At 37.0% G+C, this 20660-nt stretch overlaps 1 protein-coding gene across 1 annotated transcript in view; it reads left to right on the top strand.

The window, feature by feature from the left end:
- Positions 1 to 20430, top strand: part of LOC137648427 (uncharacterized) — a 49512-nt gene extending 29082 nt beyond the window's left edge. The window contains exons 2-3 of the mRNA XM_068381347.1: positions 19120 to 20031; positions 20244 to 20430. Of these exons, the coding sequence (XP_068237448.1) occupies positions 19163 to 20031; positions 20244 to 20316 (942 nt within the window). The 5' untranslated portion in view covers positions 19120 to 19162 and the 3' untranslated portion in view covers positions 20317 to 20430. The remainder of the gene's footprint in view (positions 1 to 19119; positions 20032 to 20243) is intronic.
- Positions 20431 to 20660: the final 230 nt, after the last annotated feature.

Below are 20660 nucleotides of genomic sequence, written 5' to 3'. Positions count from 1 at the left end.
TTTATCCTTGAAAACTCAAAGTTGCTCCAGAACCTGTCTTTGCCTTTTCCTCAAATTTGAAATCTTGTAAATATCCTTTTCTGCTTCTCTCGTTCCTAGCCTTTCATTAAATTGCTCTATCACTCTCCAATTAACTATACCTAATTTCCTTCCAGAATATTTTTCTTCTCTGCATTGTTCCTCTGCACCCTGTGCATGCCTTACTTTCCAGTCCTTGAATGCCTTTTATTTTCTTTTAACTGACTCTTTCACCTCTGTCCAACCACCAGTTCTCTCTCTCTCTCTCTCTCTCTCTCTCTCTCTCTCTCTCTCTCTCTCTCTCTCTCTCACCCTTTTCTCCTTTAAGGTCCCAAACCTCAATTCTAGATCTCCTTTTTTCTATTCTTTGGTTTTCCACCCCTCATTTTACAACCTATCACAATCAGTCTACACTGTTTAACACATAATTCCTCCCCAAAATTTACAGTTCGTCACATGAGGGTTAAACAATATGTTAAACACAACGACAGGTCAAGTTTTGACATTCTTAGTTCAAGATTTAGTGAACCCTCAGCTTTACATTGATGGATTTTCATGTCATCAAAGGAAGAAACAGTTTATATTAATGGATTTCCATGTGACCTAGAAGATACCCTGTTGTATTGATGGATTTCAATGTCATCTAATGAAGATACAGTTTATAGTATTAAAGAATTTCCATGTGACCTAGAAGATACCCTATTGTATTAAATTGATTCCCATTTTATTTAAGGACGAAACAGTTAATTGTATTAATGGATTTCCATGTGACCTAGAAGATACCCTGTTGTATTGATGGATTTCTATGTCATCTAAGGATGAAACATTTTATAGTATTAAAGGATTTATATGTGACCTAGAAGATACCCTGTTGTATTGATGGATTTCCTTGTCATCTAAGGAAGAAACAGTTTTTTGTATTAACGAATTTCCATGTCACCTAAAAGATACGCTGTTGTATTAATGGAGTTCTATGTCATTTAAGGAAGGAACAGTTTATACTATTAAAGGATTTCCATGTGACCTAGAGGAAACACTGTTGTATTGATGGATTTCCATGTCATCTAAGGAAGAATCAATTTATTGTATTAATGGATTTCTATGTGACCTAGAAGATACCCTGAGGTATTGATGGATTTCCATGTCATCTAAGGAAGAATCAGTTTATTGTATTAACAGATTTCCATGTGACCTAAAAGAAACAATGTTGTATTAACGGATTTCCATGTGACCTAGAAGATACCCCGTTGTATTGATGGATTTCCATGTCATCTAGGGAAGGAACAATTTATAGTATTAAAGGATTTCCATGTGACCTAGAAGAAACAATATTGTATTAACGGATTTCCATGTGACCTAGAAGATACCCTGTTGTATTGATGGATTGTCATGTCATTCAAGGAAGAGTCAGTTTATTGTATTAACGAGTTTCCATATGACCTAGAAGAAACTCTGTCGTATTGACGGATTTCCATGTCATCTAGGGAAGAAACATTTTAAAGTATTAAAGGATTTCCATGTGACCTAGAAGAAACAAAGTTGTATTAACGGATTTCCATGAGGCCTAGAAAATACCCTGTTGTATTGATGGATTTCCATGTAATTCAAGGAAGAATCAGTTCATTGTATTAATGGTTCTCCTTGTGACCTAGAAAAACACTGTTGTGTTGATGGATTTCTATGTCATCTAAGGAAGAAACAGTTTATTGTATTAACGGATTTTCATGTGACCTAGAAGATACCCTCTTGTATTGATGGATTTCCATGTCATTCAAGGAAGAATCAGTTCATTGTATTAACGGATCTCCTTGTGACCTAGAAAAAATACTGTTGTGTTGATGGATTTCTATGTCATCTAAGGAAGAAACAGTTTATTGTATTAACGGATTTTCATGTGACCTACAAGAAACAATGTTGTTTTAACGGATTTTCATGAGACCTAGAAAATACCCTGTTGTATTGATGGATTTCCATGTCATTCAAGGAAGAATCACTTCATTGTATTAATGGTTCTCCTTGTGACCTAGAAAAAACACTGTTGTGTTGATGGATTTCTATGTCATCTAAGGAAGAAACAGTTTATAGTATTAACAGATTTTCATGTGACCTAGAAGATACCCTCTTGTATTGATGGATTTCCAGGTCATTCAAGGAGGAATCAGTTTATTGTCTTAACGGATTTCCATGTGACCTAGAAGAATCAATGTTGTATTAACGGATTTCCATGTAACCTAGAAATTACCCTGATGTATTGATGGATTTCCATGTCATTCAAGGAAGAATCAATTTATTGTATTTTAAAGGATTTCTATGTGACCTAGAAGAAACACTGTTGTATTGATGGATTTCCATGTCTTCTAAGGAATAAACCGTTTATGGTATTAAAGGATTTCCATGTAACCTAGAAAAAAAATGTTGTATTAACGGATTTCCATGTGACCTAGAAGATACCTTGTTGTATTGATGGATTTTCATGTCATTCAAGGAAGAATCAGTTTATTGTATTATTGGATATCAATGTGACCTAGAAGAAACACTGTTGTATTGATGGATATCCATGTCATCTAAGGAAGAAACAGTTTATTGTATTAACGGATTTCCATGTGACCTAGAAGAAACAATGTTGTATTAACGGATTCCCATGCCATCTAAGGAAGAAACAGCTTATTGGATTAACGGATTTCCATGTCACCTAGAAGAAACAATGTTGTATTAACGGATTTCCATGTGACCTAGAAGATACCCTGTTTTATTGATGGATTTCCATGTCATTCAAGAGAGAAACAGTTTATTGTATCAACGGATTTCCATGTGACAGGATAAACAATGTCTTAACGGATTTCCATGTCACCTAACAGATACCCTGTTGTATTGATGGATTTCCATGTCATTCAAGGAAGAATCAGCTTATTGTATTAACAGATTTCCATGTGACCTAGAAGAAACACTGTTGTATTAACGGATTTCCATGTCATCTAAGGAAGAAACTGTTTATTGTATTAACGGATTTCCATGTGACCTAGAAGATACCCTGTTGTATTGATGGATTTTCATGTTATCTAAGGAAGAAACAGTTTATTGTATTAACGGATTTCCATGTGACCTAACAGATACCCTGTTGTATTGATGGATTTCCATGTCATCTAAGGAAGAAACAGTTTATTGTATTAACGGATTTCCATGTGACCTAACAGATACCCTGTTGTATTGATGGATTTCAGTGTCATCTAAGGAAGAAACAGTTTATTGTATTAACGGATTTCCATGTGACCTAACAGATACCCTGTTGTATTGATGGATTTCCATGTCATCTAAGGAAGAAACAGTTTATTTATTAATGGATTTCCATGTGACCTGGAAGATACCCTGTTGTATTGATGGATTTCAATGTCATCTAAGGAAGAAACAGTTTATTGTATTAACGGATTTCCATGTGACCTAACAGATACCCTGTTGTATTGATGGATTTCCATGTCATCTAAGGAAGAAACAGTTTATTGTATTAACGGATTTCCATGTGACCTGGAAGATACCCTGTTGTATTAACGGATTTCCATGTCATCTAAGGAAGAAACTGTTTATTGTATTAACGGATTTCCATGTGACCTAGAAGATACCCTCTGGTATTGATGGATATCTATGTCATCTAAGGAACAAACAGTTTATTGTATTAACCGATTTCCATGGCACCTAGAAGAAACAGTGTTGTATTGATGGATTTCTATGTCATCTAAGGAAGAAACAGTTTATTGTATCAATGGATTTCCATGTGACCTAGAAGAAACACTGTTGTATTGATGGTTTTCCATATCATCTAAGGAAAAAACAGTTCAATGTATCAACAGATTTCTATATGACCTAGAAGATACCCTGTTGTATTGCTGAATTTCCATGTCATCCAAGGAAAAAACAGTTTATTATATCAATGAATTTCCATGTGACCTAGAAGAAACACTGTTGTATTGATGGTTTTCCATATCATCTAAGGAAAAAACAGTTTAATGTATCAACAGATTTCTATATGACCTAGAAGATACCCTGTTGTATTAACGGATTTCTATGTGACCTAGAAGAAACAATGTTTTATTAATGGATTTCCATGTGACCTAAAAGATGCCCTGTTGTATTTATGGATTTCTATGTCATTTAAGGAAGAATCAATTAATTGTATTAATGGATTTCCATGTGACCTAGAAGAAACACTGTTGTATTGATAGTTTTCCATGCCATACGAGGAAGAATCAGTTTATTGTATTAATGGATTTCCATGTGACCTAGGAGATACCCTGTTGTATTGATGGATTTCCATGTCATCTAAAGAAAAAAAAGTTTATTGTATTAACAGATTTCCATGTGACCTAGAAGAAACACTGTTGTATTGATGTATTTCTATGTCATCTAAGGAAGGGAAAGTTTATTGTATTAACAGATTTCTATGTGACCTAGAAGATGCCCTGATGTATTGATGGATTTCCATGTCATTCAAGGAAGAATCAGTTTATTGTATGATCGGATTTCCATGTGACCTAGAGGAAACACTGTTGTATTGGTGGATTTTCATGTCATCTGAGGAAGAAACAGTTTATTGTATTAACGGATTTCTATGTGACCTACAAGATACCCTGTTGTATTGATGGATTTCCATGTCATCTAAGGAAGGAGCAATTTAATGTATTAACGGATTTCAATGTCAATTAGGAGAAACACTTGTATTTTTGTATTTCTATGTCATCTAAGGAAGAAACAGTTTATTGTCTTAACGTATTTCCATGTCACTTAGAAGAAACACTGTTTTATTGCTGAATTTCCATGTCTTTTAAGGAAGAAACAGTTTATTGTATTAACGGATTTCCATCTGAACTAGAAGATACCCTGTTGTATTGATGGATTTCCATGTCATCTAAGGAAGAAACTGTTTCTTGTATTAATAGATTTCCATGTGACCTAGAAAATAATTTGTTGTATTGATGAATTTCCATGTTATCTAAGGAAGAAACAGTTTATTGTTTTAACGGATTTCCATGTAACCTAGCAGATACCCTGATGTATTGATGGATTTCCATGTCATCTAAGGAAGAAACAGCTTATTGTATTAACGGATTTCTATGTGACCTAGAAGATACCCTGTTGTAATAATGTATTTCTATGTCATCTGAGGAAGAAACAGTTTATTATATTAATAGATTTCCATGTGACCTGGAAGATACCCTGTTTTATTGATGGATTTCCATGTCATTCAAGAAAGAATCAGTTTATTGTATTAATGGATTTCCATGTGACCTAGAAGAAATATTGTTGTATTTATGGATTTACATGTTATCTAAGGAAGAAACAGTTTATTGTATTAACGGATTTCCATGTCACATAGAAGATACCCTGTTGTATTGATGGATTTCCATGCCATCTAAGGAACAAACAGTTTATTGTATTAACCGATTTCCATGGCACCTAGAAGAAACAGTGTTGTATTGATGGATTTCTATGTCATCTAAGGAAGAAACAGGTTATTGTATCAATGGATATCCATGTGACATAGAAGAAACAGTGTTGTCTTTGCGGATTTCCATGCCATCCAAGGAAAAATACAGTTCATTATATTACTGGATTTCCATGTCACCTAGAAGAGACGGTGTTGTATTGGTGGATTTCCATGTCATATAAGGAAAAATAACAGTTTTTTGTATTAACTGATTTCCATGTGACCTAGAAGAAACACTGTAATATTTATGGATTTCCATGTCATCTAAGCAAGAAACAGTTTATTGTATTAACAGATATCCATGTCACGTACAAGAGACAGTGTTGTATTGATGAATTTCCATGTCATATAAGGAAGAAACAGTTTATTGTATTAACGGATTTAAATGTCACCCAGAAGAGACAGAGTTGAGTAGATGGATTTCCATATCATCTAAGGAAGAAACAGTTTATTGTATTATCGAGTTTCCATGTCACTTAGAAAAACAGTGTTGAAATGGTGGATATCTATGTCATATGAGGAAAAAAAAACAGTTTATTGTATTAACATATTTCCATATGACTCAGAAGAAACACTGTAATATTGATGGATTTCCAAGTCATATAAATAAGAAACAGTTTATTGTATTAACGTATTTCCATGTCACATCGAAGAAACACTGCTCCATGTCATCTAAGGAAGAAACAGTTTATTGTATCAATAGATCTCCATGTGACCTAGAAGAGACAGTGTTGTATAGATGGATTTCCATGTCATCTAAGGAAGAAACAGTTTATTGTATTAACGAGTTTCCATGTCACCCAGAAGAAACACTGTAGTATTGATGGATTTCCATGTCATCCAAGGAAAAAACAGGTAATTGTATTAACGGATTTCCTTGTCACCTAGAAAAGACAGTGTTTTATAGATGGATTTCCATGTCATCTAAGAAAGAAACAGTTTATTTTATTAACGGATTTCCATGTCACCTAGAAGAGACAGTGTTGAATAGATGGATTTCCATGGCATCTAAGGAAAAAACAGTTTATTGTATTAACGAGTTTTCATGTCACTTAAAAGAAACAGTGCTGTATTAGTGAATTTCCATGTCATATAAGGCGAAAAACAGTTTATTGTATTAACGGATTTCCATGTGACCCAGAAGAAACAATGCAGTATTGATGGATATTCATTTCTCAAGGAAGAAACATTTTATTGTATTAACGGATTTCCATGTCACATAGAAGTGAGAGTGATATATAGATGGATATCCATGTCATCCAAGGAAAAAATAGTTGATCGTATTAACGGATTTCTATGTCACCTAGAAGAGACAGTGTTGTATAGATGGATTTCCATGTCATCCAAGGAAGAAACCGTTTATTTTCTCAACGGATTTCCATGTCACCTAGAAGAGACAGTGTTTTATAGATGGATTTCCATGTCGTCTAAGGAAGAAACAGTTTATTGTATTAACTGAGTTCCATCTCACGTATTAGAGACAGTGTTGTGTAGATGAATTTCCATGTCATCCAAGTAAGAAACAGTTTATTGTATCAACAGATTTTCATGTGATCTAGAAGATACAGTATTATATTGATGGATTTCCATATCACCAAGAAAATACAGTGTTGTATAGATGGATTTCCACGTCATCCAAGGAAGAAACAGTTTATTGTATCAACGGAATTCCATGTGACCCAGAAGAAACAGTGTTGTATATAAGGATTTTCATGTCGTCTGTTGAAGGAACAGTTAATTGTATTAACGGATTTCCATGTCACCTAGAAGATATAGTGTTGTATAGATGGATTTCCATGTGACCTAGAGGATACAGTGTTGTATAGATGGATTTCCATGTCATCCAAGGAAGAAACAATATATTGTATTAACGGATTTCCATGTGACCTAGAAGATACAGTGTTGTATAGATGGATTTCCTTGTCACCTAGAAGATACAGTGTTGTATAGATGGATTTCCATGTGACCTAGAGGATACAGTGTTGTATAGATGGATTTTCATATCATCCAAGGAAGAAGCATTTCATTGTATTAACGGATTTCCATGTGACCTAGAAGATAGTGTTGTTTAGATGGATTTCCATGTCATCCAAGGAAGAAACAGTTTATTGCATTAACGGATTTCCATGTGACCTAGAAGAGATTGTTGTATAGAATGATTTATATGGTTATCTGAGGAAGAAACAGTTTATTGTATTAACGGATTTCCATGTCACCATGAAGAGACAGTGTTGTATTGATGGATTTCTATGTCATCTAAGGAAGAAATTGTTTATTATATTAACAGATTTCCGTATCACCTAGAAGACACAGTGTTGTATAGATGGATTTCCATGTCATCTAAGGAAGAAACTGTCTATTGTGTTAACGGATTTCCATGTCACCTAGAAGAAACACTGTAATCTCAGTGTTGTCAGGTGTACAAGGATAAAGGAGAATATGTTTAAGAATGGGCCAGACTATTCGGTGTGTGTGTGTGTATGTGTGTGTGTGATTGTGTGTGTGTAGGCAAAGAGAAAATGAACCATAATCAGAGAGAAGGATCCAATGTAGTACTGTCTGGCCAACGTACTACCCCACAAGGACAGTAGGACATATTTTGTAGCAGGTTATTTGAGTAGTCTTGACAGATACAGTTAATGTCTTGTCATTGACTAACATAAGTAAAATCTATTGCCTTTGAAAAGAGACCTTTGTCATCTCCTGAGAATTTCATTTCAGTAGACATGCCTTCTTCTGTTTCTCCATGTCCTTTGAACTAGCCCTATGTCGTCCTGTCTTTAACTATATTAAAACAGAAATATTAGGTAATTAGGTATTGAAATGGCTTAACTTTACACAGTGAGCATGTAATAGTCATGATATTATATGTTTGTAATAATATCACTTATTTATTGGTTTTTTTTTTTCTTTCAAATAAGTTCTTACAATTGGACAGTACTTTAAATTTCTAGGTAACCGGTTGGCAAGGGCACCACCCACTGTTGAGATACTACCATTAGAGAATTATTGTCCTTTGACTGTCCAGACAGTACTGCATTGGACCCCTTTCTCTGGTTTCGGCCCGTTTATCTTTGCCTACACATACACTGAATGGTCTGGCCTATTCTCTCCATATTCTCCTCTGTCCTCTTACACCTGACAATACTGAGATTACCAAATTCTTCTTCACCCAAGGGGTTAACTACTGTACTGTGATGGTTCAATGGCTACTTTCCTCTTGGTGGTAAGGGTAGAAGAGATTTTTTCAGCAGCTCATCTAGGAGAAAGACACTCCCCATTCAAACCATCGTTCTCTAGTCTTAGGTAGTGTCATAGCCTCTGCACCAAGGCCTTCCACTGTCGTGGGTTAGAGTTATCTTGTCTGAGGGTACTCTCGGGCACGCTGATCTATCTTATTTCTCTTCCTCTTTTTTTTTTTTTTTTTTTTTTTTTTAAGTTTTTATAGTTTGCGTATGATGTACCTAATTTAATGTTTTTGCTGTTCTTAAAATATTTTATTTTGATTGTTTATTACTTCTTTTATTGTTTATTTATTTCCTTGTTTCCTTTCCCCACTGGGCTATTTTCCCTTTGGCTTATAGCATAAATCCTGCTATCCATTTCGGATTATGACTTTCTTTGTAATAAAAATGACAAAATATTATGAAACTAGCTATTTTAACATGAAGATCGTTCACTCGCTAGAAAACTGCCATTTCCTTTTTTTTTCAACTGGTACTTTAGTTGTTTAATTACTTTTATTTTGTTATTATCATATGTTTTAATTTACCTTTGGAACATTGTGAAACTTTCTTATTTTTCAGCTGAAGAGGCGCTTTGGAAAATGTGCAAATGCTCCTGTATTTGTAAAAGATACAATGTATATAACTGGATTTTCAATACCGAAAATTATTATTATTATTATTATTATTATTATTATTATTATTATTATTATTATTATCTAATACCAAGGCAATATATATATATATATATATAAATATATATATATATATTTATATATATATATATATATATATATATATATATATATATATATATATATATATATATATATATATATATATATATATATATATATATATATGTATTCAGGAAGAACCGATGAAGTTGGAAGAGAAGGGGTAGGAATGATGATGGCATCAAGAGCAGGAAAGGCATTAACGGAGTGGAGATCTGTAAATAGTAGATGGTTACTTGCAAAGTTCAAATCAAAGCAGTGCAATGTGAATGTTATAGTTTGCTATGCATCTACAAATGATTCCCCCGAAGAAAGTAAAGCTGAATACTATGAAGAACTGCAAAGTGCAATAAATGAGACCCCACAGATCGATATGAGAATTGTGATAGGCAACCTCAATACTAAATTTGGAAGGAATAATCAAGGTATAGAAAATTTAATTGGTGTTGAGGGTCTTGGTGAAGTTGCAAATGAAAATGGAGCACATTTCATAAGTTTTTGTTCAACAAACGATCTTGTTATTGGAGGTACTTTTTTCTAGTACAAGGATATCACAAATATACAGTACATGTACTCCACCATGTGGCAATTACAAAATCAAATAGATCATATAGTCATTAATAACGAGATAAGGAGGTCTCTGAGAAATTTAAGAAGCTAAAGAGGTGGAGATATTGGTAGTGATCACCAACTCCTTAATGCCAACCTGAAATTAAAACTGAAAGCACCCAACAGAAATGTTGATAGAATAGCTATGTTTGATGCAACTAAGCTTCTAGAAGATGAGCACAGAGAAACATTTGCAATTGCATGTAGGAATCAATTTGTAGACTTAGAGATTTTAAGAGACGATTTGCAGACAATCAATGAAGAATTTCGGGATATTAAGAACACTTATCAGTATGTTGGTAGTGAAGTTTTGGGACATGCAGTTACAAGGAGAAGACCATGGATATCAAATAATACATGGGATACTATAAAAAGGAAACAAAGACAGAAATTGATTGTTGAAAGTTTTAGAGGAAGTAATGAATATCAAAGGTAGAAAATGCCAAGTATTCCAGTATTGATAGCGAGATCAAAAGAAAAGTCAGGAATGACTGGAAAGAATATTTAGACAGGAAAGCAGATGAGGATGACAAAGCCTTGAATTCAGGGAGTAGCTATGGGGTAAGAATTGCTCATAGAATTATTAATGAAATCTCGACTGGGGCAAAGATGAAGAAGAAAATACCCATAAAAAAGAAAAATGGATCTGTTATAACAACAGAAGATGAAAAAGGCAATGTTGGATGGAATTCTTTAGTGAGGTCATGAATAGAAGATATGAAAGGAATAATTTGACTGATATACCTGAAGCTGATAAAGACCTTAATGTGCCCATGAATGAATTCAATGTGTTTGAAGTCGAAAATATCATGAATAAACTTAAGAGATGGAAAGCCCCTGGATACGATGGAATAACTACTGAGAAGATCCTGGCCGAAAATGAAACCACTCTCAGATCATTTTGTAGAATGTGGCTAGAAGGGGCAAAACCTGATGAATGTGAGGTTGGAGTGTTGGTGAAAATGGCAAACAAAGGAGATTAGACTGGTTGCAATAATTACATAGGCATCATACTTATGTCAGTAGTCATGAAAATGTATAGTATGCATATTCTAAATAGACTAGAGAGAGAGATTGATGAAAAGCTGTGAGATGAACAAGCAAGATTTAGAAAAGGTAGACACTGTACTGACCAAATTTTCATGTTGAGACGTTGTACAACAACGTGTAGAATACTGAAATCCTCTTTGATGGCATTTGTGAACTATGAAAACGCCTTTGATAGAGTGCACTGGCCAATTTTGTGGAAAGTCCTGCGTTATTATGGAGTTCCTCTTAGATAAGTAAATTTGATGAGCATAGCAAAAGCAAATTTAATGTATTTGGAGTCCTATCAAATGAATTTCTAGTGAACAGTGGAGTACTCCAAGGAATGTGTTGTCACTTATGTTGTTTATCCTCCTCATGGATTTTGTAATGAAGAACAGTAGGGGATGGGTGAGAAGGATTGGACTGGATTGATAATAGGTGGCCGATGTGGTTACATCCCTGACTGGTGATCGCCAGACGGGTTCAAGTCCCACTCAGACTCGTTAGTTCCTTTAGTCGCTGCAACCTCACCATCCTTGTGAGCTAAGGATTGGGGGTTTGGGGGACTCTATAGGTCTAGCTACTGAGTCATCAGTAGCTATTGCCTAGCCCTCCTTAGTCCTAGTTTGGATGATCATATGTTTCTATTGCAGTCTCTTGGGCATTGTCCTACTTGATAGGGCAATGTCACTGTCTCTTGCCTCTGCCATTCATGAGCGGCCTTTAAGCCTTTAGAGTATGCTGATGACGCTGACATTATTAGAACACCACAGGATTTGCAATGCTTGCATGAAATATCCCAAGAGGTTGGGCTCAAGATAAATAGAAGAAAGACAGATGATAAAAATGGAAGATGAAATATTATTGGAAGGAGAAGGATTAATGAGATAGAATCGTTTAAATGTTTAGGAACTGTGATCTCTAATACAGGGTCTTTAGAACTGGAGTTTAATGAAGGATTGAAAAATAGCAAATCAGACAATGGCTAGGTTAAGTAAAATTTGGAAATCAAATCACCTGAAATTACTTATAAAAATCAGGCTATATATCAGTTTAGTGGTGAGATCGGTGTTACTGTATGAACGTGAGCCTTGATATGACAATGAAACAAAATCCAACATATTTCCTAGATTTGAGAACAAAGCATTTAGAAAAATATTGGTAGTTAAATGGCAGGACAAGATCAGAAATAAAACTATGAGAGATTACTCAGTTAGCATATGTGGATGAGATCATGGTGAAGGGTAGATGGAGGTGGTTTGGGCATGCTCTTCGCACTCCTCAAAAGGGTTAGTAAACTGAACTTTTAACTAAGCTCCACAAGGCACTAGAAGAGTTTGAAGACACAGACTTACATGGCTAAGGACTATGAAACGTGAATTAGGAAATGATGAATGGAGAAGTATTGATTTAAAAGCTCAAGATAGAGATGACTGGCAAAATCTAACCGAGGCCCTTTGCGTCAATAGGCGTAGGAGAAAATTATGATTATTATGATTATTATTATTACTAATTTGAAAAGCAGGATGCAGTGATGAAAGGAAATAAATAAATAGATAAATAAACGACGAGAGAAGAATGAACAATTAAAATAAAATATTAAAAGAACAATAACAATATTGAAACAGATCTTCCATATATAAACTATGAAAAAAACTTCTGTCAGCCTGTTCAACATATAAGCATTAGTTGCAAGTTTAAACTTTTGAAGTTCCACCGATTCACCTACCTGATTTGGGAGCTCATTCCACAACTTGGAATAAGTCTTCTAGAATACACTGTAGTATAGAGCCTTATGATGTCGAAGGCATGACTAATAGAATTAACTGCATACCCAGTATTACAAATAGGAGGGTACTTTCTGGGAATATCTGAATGCGCAAAGGATGGTCACAATTATAAAATATCTTACGCAACATACATAACGAACTAATTGAACAGAAGACTAAGAGATTAATGTCTCGATCAGGAATATAAATTTGATAGTCTTTAAGTTCCTGTCAAACAAATTAAGATGAAATTCGGCAGCTGATGACCAGACAGGAGAACAATATTCGAAACAAGGTAAAATGAAAGAATTAAAATACTTCTCAATAAACCAATTTTTGTGCAATGGAAGGAGAAATAGACCGAATGTGTTTCTCAAAAGTGAATTTGCTATCAAGAATTACACCTCAAATTTTAAGTCATACAGAGTTGAAGAAACATTATCAATGCTGAGGAGCCACTGTCCTCGACCTACACAATCATACTTTGAATTTTGTTATGGTTCAACTTCATGCTCCATTTTTGCACCATGCACTAATAGGTTAATAAGCAACTCCGCTGATGGGCAGAGCCACGTTCAACTGCGAGGCATGCTTCACTCTTTTCCTGGTCGTCTTGTTAAGAGGATCTATCCTCTCACTGCACTACAGTCACGACTTACGCTCCACACTGGAATGCCTTATACAGTGCTTTTTTTTTTTTTTTTTTTTACCTAATGTCAAGTGTTATGCAGACTTGCCCCGGCTGTGATGATCACCCTTGTGGCACTTTCATGAGTCAGGTCGAAGTAGATCCACATCCCCACTGTCCTTTGTGCCCTGGTAAACGATGTTCCATTGATTCTTCATGATATTAACGTGGGGAGTGGCTGTACTCACAGTGGGAGAAATGTTGTTCCCTTTGCAAGAAACGAGCTAAAAGGAACCGTTCCCATTCCTTGTCTTCTTCTGGCAGCAGTAAGAAATGCTAGTTCTTTTCTGCAATGACCAATATTCCCCACTCTATTTTTCCTTTTATTGAGCCCTCAGGGACTCCAATAATTAAGGATGACGGCCGTGATTTTCCATCAATTACTGATGATGATAATTTTGTGAATATGTTATTACCCTGTTGACTGAGTGATCACGAGTCAATGCCGGAACTGATCCCCTTGATACGGCCTCTGGGCTCCCAGTGCTTGATCTAGTCCCAGTGTCTTTGGTGCCTTATTGTTCTTACTTACACAGATTTCCCTCACCTCCCACTAGTGTACTTAGTGGTGAGCCCTATTTAATCGAGTTTCTGCAGGATGACTTTTTACTTCTTGAGGCTTTGCCCTTGAAAGCGTCAAAAGTCTCCCCCTCATTCTTTTACGATAACGACGCATTCACGAGTTGAGACTGCCATTTCCACATTTACTGAGGCTGCCATGTTGGAAGACCCCTATCTTTTATCCTTTGGTTCATACAAGTCTAGCTTGCTTCATAATGTCAGAGAGTCCTCGGCATTGCTCTCCTTACAAGAATTATCTGGGCTTATCCCAGAATTCTCCTACTTATGTTGACATTATTTAGACCTCTTAGGTAGCGTCCACAACTCCAATTGTAGTTGGACTGTATTATCAAAGTACCAGTACTTCCTCTCCATCCAATGAAGTTTGTGTGGAAGGCCAAAGTATCAACCGTCTCTGCTCATGTGTTGGCACCGCGCATGTCAACAACTTGTATCACACTTCAACCATGTACTCAGGCTGACATGCCTGTATGCACCACCATCATAGCACATGCTGATGTCATGGAATGTGCCGCTATTCCAGTGCATGAGTGTATTCCTCTGCACAATGGCTATGACGCCATTCCACATCACAGAGAATCAAGCCCTGAGTGGGCTATCCCTGCCCAACCACATTATCATGTTGACACTTATCCTGAAAATAGGCCAAAGTAAAGTCAGGTTGACTACCAAGTAGAATCTACCTTAAGATCTCAACAACATAATTTGGATCCTACGTATCCAACATCGGCCCAAATATCATAACAATGACAAGACTGCTATTTTACTATTACTGTCCAGCATATGCAAACAATATGCAAACAAGTACCATGCCTACTGTTCATACTGCTTCTGGATTTACCCGTTCTATGGAACAACCAATTTTATAATTTAAAGGTACTACTTTTCAGATTTAGGATAGGAAAACGGCACTGGAGCCATTACCTCCTTTCCCTCAACTGGTACCCCTATCCATTCTGGATGAAGTTCCAGCTGTAAAACACCGTAGACACGGTCCTCATAAGAGGCACCCTGAGTGACCTCCCTCAAAAAGATCTTACTTGTCTCACAGGCCGAGTTCTGAGAAAGAGCTCTCTGCTGTTCCCTCTCGTGCTGATAGAGGTAGAGTTCCTTATCAAGGGATTAGATATAATTCCTTCCAATCTTTCTCTGTCCCCTCTCATCATTCATTTAATGATCTACAAGAGATTAAAGATGCATTGGGAAGAATTGAATTCTCTGGCGCTAATCCTAATATGGAGCTGCCCCTTTCTCCTAAACAAGAGCCAATTCAAGAACATACCCTGATTACCATTGACGACTCTCCAAACCATCAGAGAAACTCGGTTTTTAAACAATCTACTCAACAGAGACGCTTGCTGCCTCCTACGGACTCCCAGCAGCTTAGGAGGTAGAACCACCAGCCCACCTTTTGCCGGAGAGGAAATTCCTCCAGTCGATGGAGTCAAGGCTGTAGAGTTTCCCTCTAGGGAGGGCATGTCCCCCAGCTCACCATCAGTTGGAAGATGACTACAGAACCATTTGGACAAGTGGCAGTTTTTCGGGGCCGATTCCTGGACAGTAGAAGTTCTACATTCAGGGTTTCAAGTCCTGTTTGTAGACTGCCCACCCTCTCTAGCTCAGACTCTAACAGTACAACCATTTTTTATGAAACTATCTACAAAGGATCTCATTCTTAGTAGAAAAGCTGATGGGGAGTTGGAGACCCATCACAAATTTATCTCATCTGAACCTGTTTGTGTTACAAATTCTAGAATGGAAATCCCAGTCACTGTTCTTTATGCCATCAGGAAGAATGACTTTCTGCTGACCATAGACCTGAAAGACTCATTCGCTCAGGTCCCCATCCATCCAAGATCAAGAAAGTACCCGGGGTTCCCTTTCAGAGATAAGGTCCACCACTTAAAGGGGCTATAGTTCAGCCTTTCCACAGCACTCCAGCTGTTTACCAGGACCTTTGCCCTTGTCTCAGCCTGGGATCATGCCATGGGCATTATGTTTCTATGGTACCTGAATAACTGGCTTCTTCTAATGGAGTCGCATTCCTTGCTCACTCAACATAGAGACCTTCTCCTCGACTTCTACAGAGACTTGTGGATTCAGCTGAGCCTAGAGAAGTCCAGCCTCATCCCCCAACAACGTATCAGATACCTATTCATGGAGTCGACTCAGCCAAGGCCAGAGCATTTCCATCTGCTGACAGAGTGCTAAGATTCAGGCAAGTAGTAGAACCTTTTCTCGAAAGGAAATCGTTCCCAGCTCACTCTTGGCAGAAGCTTCTGAGTCACCTCACCTTATTGGAGAAACTGGTCCCCTTTGGGAGGATGCATCTTCACTTAGTGCAGTGGGCTCTAACAGAGCCAGTGGTCACAGTTATCTGACCCTCCTGCAACCTTAGTGGAGGTGTGCCAGGAGGTGGTGACATCTCCAATAGTTGCTTAGAAAGGAGAACCTGGTAGCGGGCACACCCCTGCAGAGTTCCTTCTCTTCTCCAATGCCTCTTGCCTAGGGAGCAGATTTAAGGCCTGTGGTTGCAGGAGGAGAAGAAATTTCATATCATCTACCTAAATATGAAGGCGGCATATCTAGTGCTACTCCACTTCTTGGAGACCCTTGAAGGTCACTCTGTGGTGATGATGAGCGACAACTCCGCAGTAGTGGCCCACATCTCCAAACAAGGAAACTCGGTATCCCACTTAATATGCCAGCTAGAAGTGGGAATCCATCATTGGGCCCAGACCAATGCCGTATCTCTCTCAGTGAGATTCATTCCCGGAAAGAGGAACATGATTGCAGACCATCTGAGTCAACCAGGGACAGCAGTTGGTTCTGAATGGTCTTTGCCTTGTTGAGTGGCAGAGAGTCGTGTGACTTTGTGGGATTCCATGACTGTAGACATGTTCGCACACACCTGAACATCAAACTCCTGGTGTATTGCTCTCCAGTTGCAGACCCAGCCCCCTTAGAATGGTCTAGACTTCTATGGCTTTCCTTATGTTTGTCTGATTTGTCAGGTCTTGAACAGGATACATATGTCCCGAGAAGTCAAAATAACGCTAGTAGCCCCACTGTGGCTGCAGGCAAAGTGGTATCCAGACCTGCCAGATCTTCTCACAGAAATTCCAAGAGAACTTCAGGAATAGCCAAACTTACTATGCCAACTACACATAAAAAATCCCCGAGGTAGCCCAATGGTGTCTCTTCCTGGGTGGAGATTATCTAGCATCTCCGAAATAAAGGCTTTTCGAAACCAACTGCGAAACAACTTTCCAGATACATCCAAAAGTCTTCCTCAGCAGTCTATCAGGCCAAGTGGTTAACTTCCTGTGGTTGGTGTCATAGGAGGAAAATTGTTCCACCTAAAGCCACTATTCCCCTGATTACTGACTTTTTAATGTTTCTGAAAAGGAGAAATCCTTTACAGTCTCTGCAATGGAAGGCTACCACTCAGCCTTGAGCCAGTTTTTTAAACTATAGGAACTTGACCTCTCTTCTTCACGGGAACTATCCGCTCTCATCAGAAGTTTTGAACAGACCTTCCTCCCTCCTCGGGAAATTAAACCTCCCACCTAGAATGTGTTTAATGTTCTTAGGTCCCTTAAAATAGCCTCTTATGAGCCCTTATATAAAGGTCTAGACAGGGATCTTACCCTGAAGACTGTCTTCCTCCTTGCTCTAGCCTCAGCTAAGAAAGTAAGGAAATTACATGGCCTATCTTATCTTACTTGACATTCCAATGGGTGGAAGGAAATAGCCTTCACTTTAGTTGCCAAGTTTGTGGCTAAGACACAAAATATAGCTATACTTGATTCTAGATTTGACTATTTCACGCTCTCATCTCTCAAATACATAACTGATGATCAAGATAGTCTGTTACTCTGTCCTGTAAGAGCAGACAGGAAATACCTGAAGAGAACGGCCTCTCTCAGACCAAGAATTCCTAATCTGTTGGTGAGTACTGGGTGCTCCATAACGAATGTATCTAAGAATACTATTTCATTTTGGTTGGATAAGACTATTATGAGAGTGTATAAATCCTCAGGGTAAGTGTCGCCAGGGTCCCCCTTCGATAAAATGACATCTGTGGACTTGCCCAAGTACTTAGTGCAGGGGTCTGGAGGAGGCAGACCACCTTCACATGCCATTACTTAAAAGACTGTACTCATAGTTCCCTGAATACTTTATCCTTGGGTCCTATTGCTGCAGGTCAACATATAATCTAAACAAAGCTCTTACCGGACACTTACCAGTTTTTCACGGCGTCAGTTATTATCTGTATTGTAAGGGTATGAAAAGTGGATCAAACCTGGGTACACTCTACTCCTCCAAGCTGTGGACCAAGGAGTACTTACTGTGATCTCACCCTAATGCAAGTGAGAATGACTACTTTTTAAATTATTTATTTATTGTATGAACATAATTCTTGATGCCTGCGGTGTGTAATTTTTCATCCTACTTAGGTCTTGACTTAGAGGGATTTGACACTTCAGCCCTGCCTCTTCACTAGCTGGTTGAACTGTCTTTATTGATTTCTGTTTATTTCTTTGAGTCCTTTTCATAACTTAGAGTTTGACCTCCTCTTAACAGAAAATTCCTCCCTCATAAGGAAGACTCCCCATATACATGACTCATAAGTTTGTATCCACGTAGCAATAAACGACAAATTTTTAATACAATATGTATTTTTGTAGCAAAGGTCTCACCCCATCCACACCACAAATCTTGAACAGGATAGAGTGGGGCTTGGCTCGCAACATAGCGTAGCACTACCATCATTGGAGTTGCACATTAACCTATTGTAGTTATCAGTTAGGCACCCCTTTTTCTTTTGTCCAGTTGTAGAAAATCCACCTAGGAGTAAACTCGGATAACTGACTTAGGTTTGTATAGCTATGAAAAATAAAAATTGCCTGAAAAATTTGTAGTTTTGCCCGAATAATGAGAAAAACCTCTCTCTCATTAATAATTATCTCTACTCTTTCAGTTGGTAGCCTGAACTCTGTCTTGAAAAAAGAGACACCGCAGTCATGACCTCGCTGGGTTTTTATCATGGTTATGGAAATACTTATGAAGGCTTGCACAATAGCTCTCCATCTCCATCACCAAGTCGAGTGATGGACAATTTTACCAGTAATGCGCTTCATCCTACGTATCTAGGGTTTAATCATTCTTATGATACTCAAATGACTTGGCTTCAAACAAGACTTCTTCAAACTGAAATGAAACCCTCGGCTGGAAAATCTGATCCTATGATGAATAATCAACTCTCTTCAGATCTCTACAGAAAGAGTATCAGCACTATGCAGTGGAACAATAAGAAGACAATGCACAGAGAAATTACCCGCCATAAGCGAGATTCTTGCCCGTCCACGTCCACCCCTGAATCGGCTGCCTTCACTTTTGCTTCGTTCATCATTCTAGTCGTTCAGGGTATTGTCAATGTCATCAACGTGATCAATAACAATAACAACAACAACAATAATAACAATAACAACAACAATAATAATAACAACAATAATAATGAGAACAACAATAATGTGATGATTGTCAACAACCAAGAAAATAATGCCCAGATGATGGGAGGAAGGAGATTAATACACAGTAGGGGAATTGGTCGAGAGAAACAACTTGCAAAGAAGGAATTTACCAAACAGATGGATTCTGTAGTGACCTTTCTCATCAGGAATTATTTCAATAGCAGTGACAGAGATCTAAAAGAAGCTGTAAATAAAGGTGTTGAGACTTTTAATGACATGCTCGCTACAAAGAAGACGTGTAGTTGCAGATCTAGGCGTAATGCTCATGATGTCAGTGCAAGATGCGGAATCTTGAAAGTCTGCAAATTATACACTTCAAATGTTCGTCCAACAGATAACATCGCTTTAAATCTTTTAAGGTAAATAATAATGAATTTTACGTTTCTTGTAAAGAATAGTTTATTACGATTTTCTGTTATACCTTGATAGTAGTCTGTTTACAATTTTGAACCAAAATCTTATTATTTTTTCCAGATCAATCTTGTTATATTGAACATAATTTATGGTCAGTGTGTTATTGGTGGAAATATTTAATCCCTGAAAGGTTATAGCATCATTCATATAATTCCAGGTTCCAGTTTAACGTCCTCAAAGATAAGATACTCAGTATGCGACCTTATTGTCACGCTGTTATAGAAAAATAAAATGGTTTTAAGAGATATCTTACATGGCAGTTTTTTAATACCAAAATTCGGGATACATAGTGTATACTGCTATGCTTTACGCAAACACAAGATTTAAAAATGTAACAAGATGATTATTAGTAAGTATCAGATTCTACTCGTTTGTGCTAAAAAAAATATATAAATAAATTGGATCTGCAAAATGTTGCAGATCTTTAGGTAAAAGTATAATAGTTGTACAGTAGTTGTATGTAGCAAATTACCTCTAATATAACTAATAGTAATTTTCGATATAAAAGAAATATTACTTTCAATGTGGCCTAACTACAGTATTAGTGAGGAAGGGATTGACATTTTTTTTTTTT

The sequence above is a fragment of the Palaemon carinicauda genome, chromosome 10 (genome assembly GCF_036898095.1).
Source record: "Palaemon carinicauda isolate YSFRI2023 chromosome 10, ASM3689809v2, whole genome shotgun sequence".
Classification (NCBI taxonomy): domain Eukaryota; kingdom Metazoa; phylum Arthropoda; class Malacostraca; order Decapoda; family Palaemonidae; genus Palaemon; species Palaemon carinicauda.
The sequence above is the reverse complement of the archived record's forward strand: the minus strand, read 5'-3'. Positions and strand labels throughout refer to the sequence as shown.